The sequence below is a fragment of the Temnothorax americanus genome, unplaced genomic scaffold (assembly GCF_048541705.1).
Source record: "Temnothorax americanus isolate GAGA-0224 unplaced genomic scaffold, ASM4854170v1 Scaffold33, whole genome shotgun sequence".
NCBI lineage: Eukaryota > Metazoa > Arthropoda > Insecta > Hymenoptera > Formicidae > Temnothorax > Temnothorax americanus.
In genome coordinates, this window is record NW_027509475.1 from 1,231,033 (window position 1) to 1,244,227 (window position 13,195).

Genomic DNA, 13,195 nt, shown 5'->3' on the forward strand with positions numbered 1-13,195 from the left:
GGTAATTGCCAACTCTCCCCTAAGTTATGTACTTAATAAATCCAATTCTATTAAAATTGAATGTGATTTTATATTATCATTTAATACTGAAATGAGAATATATATAGAGAATATATAACCTCAACTATAAATTATCAAATTAACTAATATTGATAAATATAAATTATTTAGAAAATGCGATATTGTGAAGCTGTGAATTGTCGCAATTCAAGTCAGAAAGGCTTCAAAATGTGCCATTAAGGGGTCATATACGTTTCTCGGCCCTAAAAAGTGGTTGAGGGATTGCCAGAAAACTATTAGACCGATTAAGTTGAATCTTTTTTTATTGTAAAGAGTGTCTTTTGCAGGAAAGAAAACAGACACTAAAAAAAAAATACAAAAAAAATGTAGCGGTTTCTCGTTTTTCTCGAAACACCACTTTTCAAAACGATGGGCATGATAACTGCTTCAGCATTTGTCCGATTAACTTCATTTTTTTAATACATATTTCTAATGAGATTCTTTATCGTGTTACGAGGGCTTTTATTGATAAGTTCAATCATGTTTTAATAATAATAAAAAATGTAACGACTTTTTCAAAAACAATCACGACCACTTTTTGAAAGTGTGATCATTTCCGTAATTTTATTTTTGAAAAATCCGAGAAATGTATATGACCCCTTAAAATTTATATAAAAATTTTTAAATTTATAAAAAAATTACTTATTGCATTATTTACTGGATTTATTAACTTTTGTGATAAATTTATCAATAATTATTTACTTCGATGTAATTGAAATATATCTTCAAATAGAATAGAATTTATGTAGACATATTTTCGATACAGTTATTTTGTTTTATTAAAAAATGGCGCGTAATGTCTGCCGTCACTTCCGCTATCCCATCAATGGCGGCTTTGTCCCATCCTTCACTAGAGGATCTCTACACAAAACGGTCACTGCGACGCAACTCTATCTGTATTCCCCATTCGTACCTTCGTCCAAAGCGTGAAGGCTTCTTCCTACCCAGTCTAATAATTCTCGCTTATTAATTTTTGTGTACGTCGACTCACTACATCGCAACTTAATCGACTTCTATTTAACGCTATTCTAAATCTTACAATTGTTTCTGCGTTTACGTCAGCGAGCATATTTAAATGCATATTTATCTAATTGATAACACGTGCGGTTTTGACAATGGAAAGTAACAGCAAAGAGGGTAACAGCGGAAAACCACGCGAAACAGTGACGTTGGTTCTCAAAGAGGAGCGATTCGAAGTTGAGAAGCAAAAATTGATCGACAAGAGTCAGTACTTTGCTGCGCTTTTGTCCGCAAACTTTCTAGAATATGGACAGACAGAACACATTGTCAACTACGATATTTCCTCGATTTTGCTGCAGGTTAGAACATTCTAGATCTTAGTTGTATTTACAGAAAAAAGTCGCTTTTAAGCGTACAAAACATTGGTTTTTTTTTGTGTGTAAGTAATTTGTTATATCAAAGTACTTAATTTAAAACGCAAGTTTTTAATAAACAAATGTATATATTAAAATTGTATCGGAATTGTATAGGCAGGAATAATCTCACTGTGCATCCAAAATAGATACGTAATAATTTTATAGGATTTTATTGGTTGGACTCATGACAAAATTGCATTTACATCTGCAACAAGTTATGATTTTGAAGAGCTTGATCGTCTCTTGAGTCTATTGGAATTAGGTGTTCTATTTGCAGCAGATAAATTAATAGAAGATATAACCGACAAGCTTGAGAGACACTTTATGTTACCAATATATGCGATTAAAATTTGGTTACTGGCACAAAAATTAAATATTAATGTGCTACGAGATCTTTCTTTGGCTGTTTGCTTAGATCGTTTCGATGAACTGCCACTCGATTCAATTTATGAGTTGTCGAAAGAGCATTTTATGAAGTTAATTGGAAACATCAATTTAAGAGCTACAGAATCTCATTTGCTTGATATTACACGCGAGTGGATGAACCTTCATCATGTGAGTATATTAGGTTCAAAAATAACATTTAGAATAATTTAATTTTAGAAAAAATACAGCAATTACAAATATTTATTTCTAATATACTTTGAATAAAATAGGGAGATTTCTCTAATTCCAATAAGTACATATATTTCCCATATTTATTTTATTTTTATTCCTATTTATGTATTCTACTATACATTAATGCATTACTATTCTATGAATATAAAATCTTTTTTTTTTGCAGGATTTCACAATTTCTTTAGATATCTTGAAGAAGAATAAACAAAAAATTTTACAGAGTATTATATCTTGTGAAGATAATAATGGTGAACAATATATTCACTGCTGGGATGGTAACGATTTTTTTGAGTTAACTTCATTCGAATATCCTCCAGATATCGTCGAACATTCCAGCACTAGTAGTTCTCTTGAAGGAATGCAAATCACTGCGAGAAGTATGTAGACTGTCTTTTTTTTATTACGTTTTATCTAAAACAGTATTGTATTATTTACTTATTAATATTAATTAGTATTTTATGCGATTTTTTTTTAGGATACCAATTATATCTTTGTGGTGGAGAATACGGTATTGGTTCAGGAATATTTAACAAAAATGTATGGCGTTATTCTATGATATCTAAGAAATGGATTCTTGAGACAGTGTAAATATCCTAATTTTATATATATATATATATATATATATATATATATATATATATTAAATAAATAAGATTAAATAGATAAGTAATAGAATAAACAGAATGTTATATTTATTAAAATCGTTTACAAATATTTTAGTATGCCAGTTGAGAGAAGAGATATGATTACTGTGTTTTTGAAAGACAAATTGCATCTTGTAGGAGGTTTGGGACGGGATCAACAAATACTGAAGACTATTGATATCTACGATACTTATACAGGTGATTTTAATTGTGCAGCTATATCACAATGTGCACATTTCGTTAATATTATGTGCAAAGTATATATTAAACGATTTATCTATATACGTAGGGTTGTGTGGGGTGATGTGCAACATGGGGTGATGTGCAACGTTTCCGATTCCTGGTCTGCATGTCGACATTTGACAGAACCGCATACTGCCATGTGTTTGTGTCGACAGTACCTTGTTTTAGATAAATAACTCGCGAGATAGCACGCACCCTGGTTTGCTGTACGAAAAACGAATTAAATTTCTCGAGCTGAAAGTTTTTTTTGCTTTTCACATTCATAGTGATTTCGTGAATTGGTTTTAGTCATCTTATAGGTAAATATTTTTATATTGTCAGTTTTTCAAGTGCTTTTGATAATCTAAAGCGATTTTGTGATTTCCTTACATTGTGTTGGTGTCACGTCAGTCCGCGCAAAATAGCGTGTTTGGGGTGATGTGCAACACTGTGTCGACATGCAAGTTCGCAACTATTTTACTTGTGACAACTGCAATTCAGATGATGAAAAATAAAGTTTTTTGCGTTTTTTCTTTCATTATATTAATTTTTAAGCGATAAATAAATAAGAAATCAAATAAAAAATGATTTTTTTGGTGAAATTTCCAGTTGTCAGAGGTCGATTACGACACAGTGAAATTTTTTGTTCACCAGATTTTGATTAATTTGTATTTAAGAAGCCCATTAAGTCGATTGATGTCGATATTCATGCATTTTTACCTTAATTTTACCTGTGTTGCACATCACCCTAAGAAAATTTGAAAATGCTAAAACAGACGTTTTTTAAAAACTTGAAAAATTTTTAGGAAAAATTTAAAATTTTGAAAATCTAATCACGCAGAATTTTAGTATTTTCCTTTCTCTACATTATGCAACCATGATATATTCAAGAATTTGATTTTTGGATGTTTTCCGAGCAACGAAAAAAAGTGTTGCACATCACCCCACACAACCCTACATAATTTAAGTAGAAATTAGTATATATTTTTCATAGAGATTACGTCATAGTATTGCTTTTCATTATTATTATTTATAAATTTAATATGTTGATCTTTAAACTTATCTTTTATTAATAAAAGACATTTTATTATATATTAATTTTTGCTTTTGTATTTAAACAATGCACAGGTGTGTGGACATCATCAAGTGCGAAGATACCTTATACGTTTTTCAGTGTTCCTGAACATTTCATTTTTAATGCTAAATTAATTATTGTATATCAATATTATTCTTTCATCTATTTTCCTGATGAGGATACATGGGTAAATCAAGATCCGTTGTATTCGATTAGATTATATTCTGCGCCAAGCGATGCACCAATACTGACTAAAACTATGTCGTGTTATATTGGTAAGTATCGTAATTTATGTGTAGGTGTCAGACAAACTTAAAGTTCACATTAATATGTATTGCAGATGTTGCTGACCGAGATAAAATAGTTTTAAAAACTATCACAGAGACATGCAATGTAGAAGGTTGTAATAATATAATAAAGATCTTCTCTTATCCAACTAAAAAGAAGAGCGCGAGAGTTATATACGATAATCCTCGTGTACGTCAAATATTTTCCGAAAACAACGATAGATATTTTTTCGTTCTAATTCCATTTTTTCGCGAGTATGGCGAAAAGATGGAGGAAAAACCAGCTGCACTATTATGTTCAAATTTAGATGACATAGTACACAACAAGCATAGGACGTTACACTTGCATAGTATTCCTATTCAAGATCCAAGAAAACTCCATTCCTTGTTTTTTACCGAGAAGAACTCAGTTAGAAGATTTATCTACTTAGAAGATAATCTACTTCATCCAGCTCACTTGCACACAACAAATTTGGATAGCATTTGACTTATTGTGTAACATACCTTATTGATTAAATATTTAATGATTGGGTATATTTGTAAGTGGGAAAGAGGAAGAGAGAGATAAATCTGAATAAAAATCCAGAAAATGTAGTAAACGTTGTAGAAAAATTGCGAAGGATGGACAGTACCTATAATATATGTTTTCATATTTCCATAAATATCATGTAGACTTGAGTTTTATAAACCGTGATGTTCAATTGCTTGTCATATCATTTGAAAATTATCAAATAAAATACTTAACAATTGTAATAGCTTTACGCCATTATATGCAAATGCCTTCTGTGTATGTAATTTGTATATAACATTCTATTGTCTACATTTTTTCTTCTTTTTCATTGGACCACAGAGCTTGAATCGAGTCTTTTAGGAAAGGTATAGTGCTGTACGTACCGTGGCTTTCTCTTTGTTACAATTGCAATTTTTATAGAAAGGGAGTGTATTGCCTGTAATTCAATTTTCACTGCGAGACCAAGCTTTGTTTTGAAACTCACTTATCATTATTTTAAGATTTTATAATCTACTTTATCCAGGAAACTTGCATACAACGTACTTGGATCATATTTGATTTGTTGATGTAACTCAATATGATTAAATATTTAGTGATTCGATATATATGAGAAAGAAAAAGACAGATAAATCTAAATGAAATTTTAGAAAATGTAGTAAACGTTGCAGAAACATTATAAAGAACGGACAGTAAGTATATGTAAACATATATCTCGATAAATATCATGTTGACTTTATTTATATTCATCGTGATGTTTTATTGATTGTCATATATCATTCAAATCATTACAAATACCAACACAGCAAACACCAAGTAACATGCTGAGAAATGATACATTTCATAATTGTAAAAGTTTTGCATTACTATATATGCAAATATTTTTTTTATATAAAATAAATTTTTAATTGTATATACATCTTAATTTTCTTTTCTTTTATTGGACCAAGAACCTGAAACGTGCCTTTTGAAAGAGACAGTCCTATATGTGGACGTTTGTTTGCTTGGTCTAGCTCTATAACTGTAGAATCCCTCGATGACTGGTCATCGATACTATCGGAATCTCTTTTGTACTTTCATAAGTCGACTTCTAGTCGACTTCTAAAAATGGCGGAAAGTCGACTAAAAGTCGACTTGTCGTCGACTTTCCGTCAATTGTGCTCTTAGGGAATAAGATTAAAGTAATTATTTTATTAAAATTTATTTAATCAACTAAATTGGCTAGATGTCATGACAATTCGACCGTTGGTTTCAACTGGCGTAATAAAATATTTGTAAACGATTTTAACATTCTGTTTATTCTATTACTTATTTTAAAAGAAAACCGAAATAAGGTTCACATTCAAAGAACTGGAATGATTAATCGAAAAACCAAGGTCAGAGTCGAACATAATGATAAGTCAAAAATTAAAAAATAATAAATATTGACATCTCGATTATTTCTTTAAATTCTTGTCTTATCATTATGTTCAACTTTGAACTCAGTTTCAGCCTTCGGTTGAAGCAGTAACTGGGATTTCGATTGGTTGAAATTCCAGATCTTTGATAGTAACTTTTGTGTGTGTGTGTGTTTGCAGCCAAATTTATTATCATTTATTATAGTCGTCTAAAATACACAAACTTAACCGGATTTTTACCGACTAAGTTGTGTGATATTTTTGTTTTAAATAATATTTATGACTATTTATGCTCAGATTACGTAATAATACATGAAATATATTGATTCAAGCAAAAAAATATAAAATTAGCTTACCGACGAAACACAAACGGCAACTCAGGACTGAGGTCAATATCGACTCCACGCACGCTTTGCGACGGTGTTGCCTCACTGAAAGAGATCAATTTTCTGAAAATCGAATTGAGAACGCTCATCACTAAGGGTCACTTTGACCAAGCTCCAATTAACTTAATCGTTGATTAGTCTATTGGAAATGACCAATCGTATTTGTCAATCTGTTTAATGAGCAACTGCGATTGATCATTTTCAATGGACTAATCTACGATTAAGGTAATCGATGTTTGGTCGAAGAGGCCCTAAGTTCACAACGCGCCGCGTTGAGTTGCTCGCGGAATTGCGACTTTGATCTGTTGCTTGCAGAAGAAAAACAGGACATCATAGTGTAAATTGAGAATTATAAAATACAGACTCAGATCATTGTTAACAGAAAATTTGAGTACACTACTCAGACTTCTTTTCACAGACATTTACGATGGTTTTGATTCCGTCTTTTTTTATGTTTGTCTGACTGAATTTTTCTAATAACAAAAACAGCGTCAAAATTTTAAAATCATCTATCTTCATTTTATTTACATTGTGTATGTACATACATTTCTTTACACTGTGTTTAAACATAAAAAATATTAAAAAATATTTGATTCATAATACATATAAAAAGAGAGTAAATTGTTTTAACTATGATATTATAAAAGCACTAATAAATTGAAATTCGAAGTGTAGGTTTCAATGGAAATCCACGGATATAGAAAACGGGCTAACTAAGAACCAAGCGCAGCAAATGATGCGCGAAAGTTTTTATTTTTATTTTTATTTTACATATTTTCTAACCTTGATTGCGCGCCGACTAAATTTTTCAGACTTGAAACAGAGCTCCGGTTGGAGTAGTAAAATCCCCTCGCTACCCCTAATTAAATCTATAATAAATTAAATCCATTTGATCTCACCTAGGATGCGTATACTTTTCTACCTTCTCCCTTTTCTTCTACTTTATACCTATACGATTTTAGTTCATTAAAATTCCAAGTGCTTTCAATACTTTGTAGTATGACTATATATATATATATATATATATATATATATATATATATATATATATGATAATTGTAAGTATGATATATGGCTCCTGCACACAGGAAGCGCTTGTCGAGGCAAGAAACGACGCAGTAGCCAATAAGTTTTTGGTTTTTGGTTTTCACGAAAAGAAAAGCACACTGATTGGCCACGTCACTTCTTGCCGCGCGGCAAGCGTTTGCGCATCCTGTGTGCAGGAGTGCAGCAGCCAAGAGTAGCGTCAGTATAATAGTTGAGCACGTGATGCTACTCAGCACGTGGTGCCATACATTAGGGAGAGGAGAGACATATGAATGGAAAGTATAAGTAGTGCAATTGTTACTGCGTTTACTTCAAAGAGCATATTTGAATGCACATTTATCGCATTGATAACACGTACTGTTTTAGAATGGAAAATAACAGCAATGAAAGCGGAACAGCGCGAAACAGTGACATTGATTCTCAAAGAGGAGCGATTCGAGGTTGACAAACAAAAATTGATCGACAAGAGTCAGTATTTTGCCGCGCTTTTGTCCGCGAACTTTCTAGAATATAAACAAACAGAACACGTTATAAACTATGACATTTCGCCGATTTTGCTGCAGGTAAGCAAATTTTAATTCTTGTCTGTGTTCACAGGAAAGAAGTCGCTTTTTGAGCATACAAAACGTTTTTCTTGTTTCTTGTGTAAAGGATTTGTTATACCCAAATTTTTCACAAAATGCATGTTTTTAATAGACAAATGTATATAGAAATTACACCGAGATTTATCGGCATACCATCTCATTATGAAATAAACACATTATAATTTTGTAGGATTTTATTGATTGGATTCATAATGACAAAATTTCAATTACATATGATTTTAAAGAGCTTGATCGTCTCTTGATCCTGTTGGAATTAAGCGTTCTATTTACAGCAGATAAATTAAAAGAAGATAACCGACAGCCTAACCGAGAGACACTTTATGTCGCCAAAATATGCTATTAAAATTTGGTTATTGGCACAAGAATTGAATATTAACGCGCTACGAGATCTTTTTTTGGCTCTTTGCTTAGATTGTTTCGATCAACTGCCTGTCAATTTAATTTGTGAGTTGTCGAGAAAAAATTTTTTGAAGCTAATTGGAAACATAAATGTAAGCGCTACAAAGTCTCATTTGCTTGATATTACACAAAAGTGGATGAACTATCGTCAGGGAGTATATTATATTCAAAAATAACATTTAGAGTAATATACTATTAAAAATAGACAGAACTACATATAAGCCTTTATCTCCAATATATTTCAAATAAAATAGAGATTTCTAACTCCAAGATATCATGCATATCCGTACATATCTCCAACATATCTATTTTGTTTTCTTATCAAGCTATTATATTTTGTTATACATTGATGCATTACAATTCTACGAATGATAAAATTTTTTGTCTTTGGCAGGATTTTACAGTTCCTTTAAATATCATTGGGAATAAGGAAGCAAAAATTTTACACGGTATTATATCTTGTGAACATAATAACCGTGAACAATATATTCATTGCTGGGATGGTAATGATTTTTTCGAGCTAACTTCATTCGAATATTCTCCAGATATTATCGAACGTTGTTCCAAGACTGGTAAATCTCTTGAAGGAATGCAGATCACTGGCAAAGGTATGCACAGAGTCTGTTTCTTTATTTTATCTTATCTAAACCAGTGTTTTGTCTTATTTACTTGGGTATTTATTATTTATGCGTATATCAATTATGTATTATTACTTACGTATTATTTTATGCATTTTTTTTTTTTTTTTTTTTTTTTTAAGGATACGATTTATATCTTTGTGGCGGAGAATATGATATTGATTCAGAAATATTTGCAATGAAACAAATAATGTATGCTTAATAATTGTGATAATTTTACATCACTATATGCAAATGTTTCGTGTATGCCTGTGTATATAATTTGTATATGAAATAAATGTTCAATTGTTTACATCTTTTCTTCTTCTTTTTCATTAGACCACAGAGCTTGAATCGAATCTTTTAGGAAAAAAAGTGCTACCTGTACCGTGGCTTTCTCTTTGTTACAAAATGCAATTTTTATGGAATGAAGGTGTAAAGCCCTTAATTCAATCTTCACTTTAAAAAACCAAGCTTTATTTTGAAACTGATTTATTGTTATTATTTGAGTTTTTCGCCGTCAAGAAATGATCATTATCGAGATTCCTATTTGGGAATTTTGGGATTAAGTTTATATTTTGAACAATTTTTTTTCTAATGCAATAGAATATTTTTCTACTAAAAAATTCTTGTATCGATACATGTGGGGTGATAAACCACACACATTATACATTATGCAACGTAGAAAACTGTTTCATCAAGACCTTAATTATCTTAATAAATGTTACGTGTCAACAAAAAATTTTTTTACTATTTATTGCATTTAATTCATATTTGTACTTGCATGCATAGCGAATATATATGTTAAATTATCTGTACTATTATTATGTACAAATACTAAGAAACCTGACTCAATCATTTTACATTTGCATAGTATTCTTATTCGAGATCCAAGAAAATTTCGTTTTTTGATCTTAACCAAGAACTCAGCCAGAAGATTTTTTAATTTACATAATCCAGCTAACTTACACACAACGAACTTGGATTATATTTGATTTATGTAACTCATTGATTAAATATTTAATGATTCGATCTATTTGTGAGAGAGAAAGAGGAAGGAGATAAATCTAAAAGTCCAGAAAATTAGTTAAAAGTAGCAGAAATTTTAGAGATATACACCATGCGACTTTCTGCGAGTCGTGATGGTGCCACTCCACTCCACAATATGCCTGCCTATAAGCTCTTGTCTGATGAGATCGTCGATGAGAACATCGATCAGGGCAATGAGTATTGTTATTGAATTCATTAACACGGTTGATAAGTGTAATGTCATTTTGATAGGGGCACACACGGCCACTTACAAGACATTGCAGAGAACGGACAGTATGTCTGCATATTTCGATAAGTTATTTTGATTCACTGTAATTTTCTATTGATTGTCATATTATTCGAAAATCACTACAAATACCAAGTCGTATACTTAATAATTGTAATAGCTTTGCATCACTATATGCAAGTGCTTTCTATACATATGTAATAAAAGCATATTGTAATTCCCTTTCTCATCGAGATACTCGATACAAATGCAAACGCTAACTCGGGGACCAGTATGGAAAAAGTTAATGGAAATTACACTTGTAATCTACGTTAGTAAGATAGAACGGTGTAATAACTCGATCGCAACAGGTTCATTTTTAATTATACGTTTTATTTTATCGTAAATTTTCTGACGGAAGCAGTCTTCAAACAAGTAAAACACGACAGTGCGTACCATTAATATGGAATAGGAGGGCACATTGCGACAGTATCGCGTAAAAATACTTGCAAACTCGATCTAACGCCATCGAGGGATTTCTCCGACGAGATTTTTAGATGGTGATATTAAAAAGTATGTTCGGATGTTCGAGGATGCTGGCAGTCTCGCCGGAAAAATCACGTTCGCGGGCGTCGACACCCTATACATGATATCCGTTTATCTCTTTCTCTTTTTTTTCTGATGCTACCGCGATGTGCCCATTAAGTAGTTGCGTGTACTCGAGTGTATGCCGAGTCGTGTAATACAGCAAAGCCGAATATTTTAGCGTAGTAAGTTGCGCGTGCTATCCGTAATGCTTGTTGGCGGAGACGGCGAATTCTCGGATGATTCTCGTCGTGACAGCGAGTCGCGTCGCGACGATTCGCGCGGATCATGCGACATTATGACAAACACACAGGAAGAAAATACAGCGTTCCAGAATAATTTACATACAGAATACGCGAGAGAGAAAGAGAGATTAATATTAATCTTCCAGTTCTCTCTTCCTTTCTGTACAGGGACGTCATACACTCTAAAAAATATTCGCCGCGGCCGAGCTGCTCCGGCTCGATTCTTCGCTCGCATCGCATGCATTCCGATTAATTTTCGCGAAAGCAGAAAAGCCAGAATGTGGAAGACGCGGTAACGATCGCTCGGAGATCGTTACGGCGTCCACGAACAGAGCACGTACGAGAGCGGGGAAAATACACTCTTCTTGGAGAACCTATTCTCAGACAAACAGATCCATTCATCGAGGTGTACGCGTACCCTTTAATATTCACGAAGTGATCCAGAAACGTATTCTTCGCGAAGAATGTATTAGAGATGTTCCGATTCGGTCGTCGACCGCGATGATAATCGACGTGTAAGCGTGTAACCCGGTATCAAGATCGATTTCACAGCTCGCCGGGATTGACGACGTTGAGGGCGAACGCCGAGTTCGTCTCACCCTTCTGGCCGATCGCACGCGCTAAATATTGGCCGACGTCGCTGGCCGTGCACGTCTTGATGCCAAACTCGAAGGACGTGCTGCCGTCCGAGCTGAAGTGATATCTGCTGCTGGTCTCGGGGATCGCCTTGCCATCCTTCAACCAAGTCACTGAAAAAAATTCGTGACATTATTAGCAACAATTTGCTAATAGCCGCTGCTTAACGAAGCGGTGGAAAGGAGCTAGAGAAATATCATTTACTTATTTAAATTACTTATTTAAATTATAATACTTATTTTTTTAAATATATATATACTTATTTAAATTATTTATTTAAATTCTAATATAAGGACTATATATATATATAATAAATTACATAATTAACTTACTATTACTTACTAAACTATTACACTAAAGTTACTTACCTTTCAAAGGCGCGGTATCAGTCTTGCACGTGAAAGTAACCGACTCGCCTTCACTCACTGTTGCAGACTGCGGGAATGTCGCGAACGCTGGGCTTTTCGGCTCTTCGTTTGGAGCTGGAAGAAATGTAGAAAGGATGAAAAGAAAAATTCTATTGATCCTGATGTCGAATGTGGATTTTTCTGCTCAACGATTTACAATTGTCGACAATTTTCTTACCGAGTACGCTTAACGTGCACGACGAGTAGCTCTCTCCTGCGTCGTTGAAAGCTTCGCACGTGTAAGTGCCGGAGTCCTCGGGGAATATCTCGGCGATGATTAGCTTGTGGATGTTAGCCTCGCTAGTGTATTGGAAGTCCTTGCTGGGTTTGATCTCCTTATTGTTGTGCAGCCACACCACGTCGAACTTCTTCGCGCCGATTATTCGGCAGCTGAGTGTCACAGCCTCGCCGTCTTTCACGTATCTGCTCGTTAGGTGGTCGACGATCTTCGGCGATTTTTCGTCGCTCTGTTTCTTTCTGGCAGCGTTCTCCACGGCTGAAAAGAGAAATCGAACTCAGCGACATAAGAAAGCAAAGCGTGAAAGATAAAGTGAACGACAAAATTAAATCCTCGCTTAAAGATTTTTTTACTTCAAAACGCGCATAAAATGTGGATGTTCTTACGTTTTACAGTCAGCTTGCAGGATGTCGTGTCACTGCCAATGCTGTTTGTCGCGAGACATGCGTATTCGCCTTCGTCCTCGGGGAATACCTCGTTGATCGTAAGAGTGGCCACCCCGTTTTTATATTTGAGATCAACTATCTCCGACGAGCTCAACATCTACAAGAGAATTTTACCGTACACATAAGTAATTTCTAATTATAT

At 33.3% G+C, this 13,195-nt stretch overlaps 2 protein-coding genes across 33 annotated transcripts in view; one reads left to right on the top strand and one right to left on the bottom strand.

Moving 5' to 3' along the window:
- The first annotated feature begins 894 nt into the window (after nucleotides 1-894).
- Nucleotides 895-11,099, top strand: LOC143901350 (uncharacterized). 3 transcript variants are annotated; one of them, XM_077413590.1, is made up of 9 exons: nucleotides 895-1,379; nucleotides 1,602-1,991; nucleotides 2,221-2,431; nucleotides 2,530-2,638; nucleotides 2,775-2,896; nucleotides 4,049-4,270; nucleotides 4,336-8,183; nucleotides 9,170-9,232; nucleotides 9,385-11,099. In XM_077413590.1, the coding sequence occupies exons 1-7, from the start codon at nucleotides 1,176-1,178 to the stop codon at nucleotides 4,767-4,769; spliced, it is 1,692 nt and encodes a 563-aa protein (XP_077269716.1). In that variant the 5' UTR covers nucleotides 895-1,175; the 3' UTR covers nucleotides 4,770-8,183; nucleotides 9,170-9,232; nucleotides 9,385-11,099. The 3 variants fall into 3 exon arrangements, with proteins under 3 accessions (XP_077269716.1, XP_077269715.1, XP_077269717.1); XM_077413589.1 differs by having other exon boundaries at nucleotides 4,336-9,232; XM_077413591.1 differs by lacking the exons at nucleotides 4,336-8,183; nucleotides 9,170-9,232; nucleotides 9,385-11,099 and adding an exon at nucleotides 2,988-3,240 and having other exon boundaries at nucleotides 4,049-4,222.
- Bent (projectin protein bent) overlaps nucleotides 10,869-13,195 on the bottom strand; it is a 98,997-nt gene continuing 96,670 nt past the window's right edge. For all 30 annotated transcript variants that reach the window (XM_077413564.1, XM_077413563.1, XM_077413557.1 and 27 more), the window contains 4 exons: nucleotides 12,994-13,150; nucleotides 12,548-12,865; nucleotides 12,331-12,444; nucleotides 10,869-12,075 (listed from right to left, as the gene is read on the bottom strand). In XM_077413564.1, coding sequence (XP_077269690.1) covers nucleotides 11,873-12,075; nucleotides 12,331-12,444; nucleotides 12,548-12,865; nucleotides 12,994-13,150 — 792 coding nt within the window. In that variant the 3' untranslated portion in view covers nucleotides 10,869-11,872. The remainder of the gene's footprint in view (nucleotides 12,076-12,330; nucleotides 12,445-12,547; nucleotides 12,866-12,993; nucleotides 13,151-13,195) is intronic.

Coding starts and splice junctions, on each gene's coding strand:
- LOC143901350 (XM_077413589.1), top strand. CDS start 1,176: ATGGAAAGTAACAGCAAAGAGGGTAACAGCGGAAAACCACGCGAAACA. Junction 2,432..2,529: donor AATGCAAATCACTGCGAGAA/GTATGTAGACTG, acceptor ATTTTTTTTTAG/GATACCAATTATATCTTTGT. Junction 4,271..4,335: donor AACTATGTCGTGTTATATTG/GTAAGTATCGTA, acceptor TATGTATTGCAG/ATGTTGCTGACCGAGATAAA.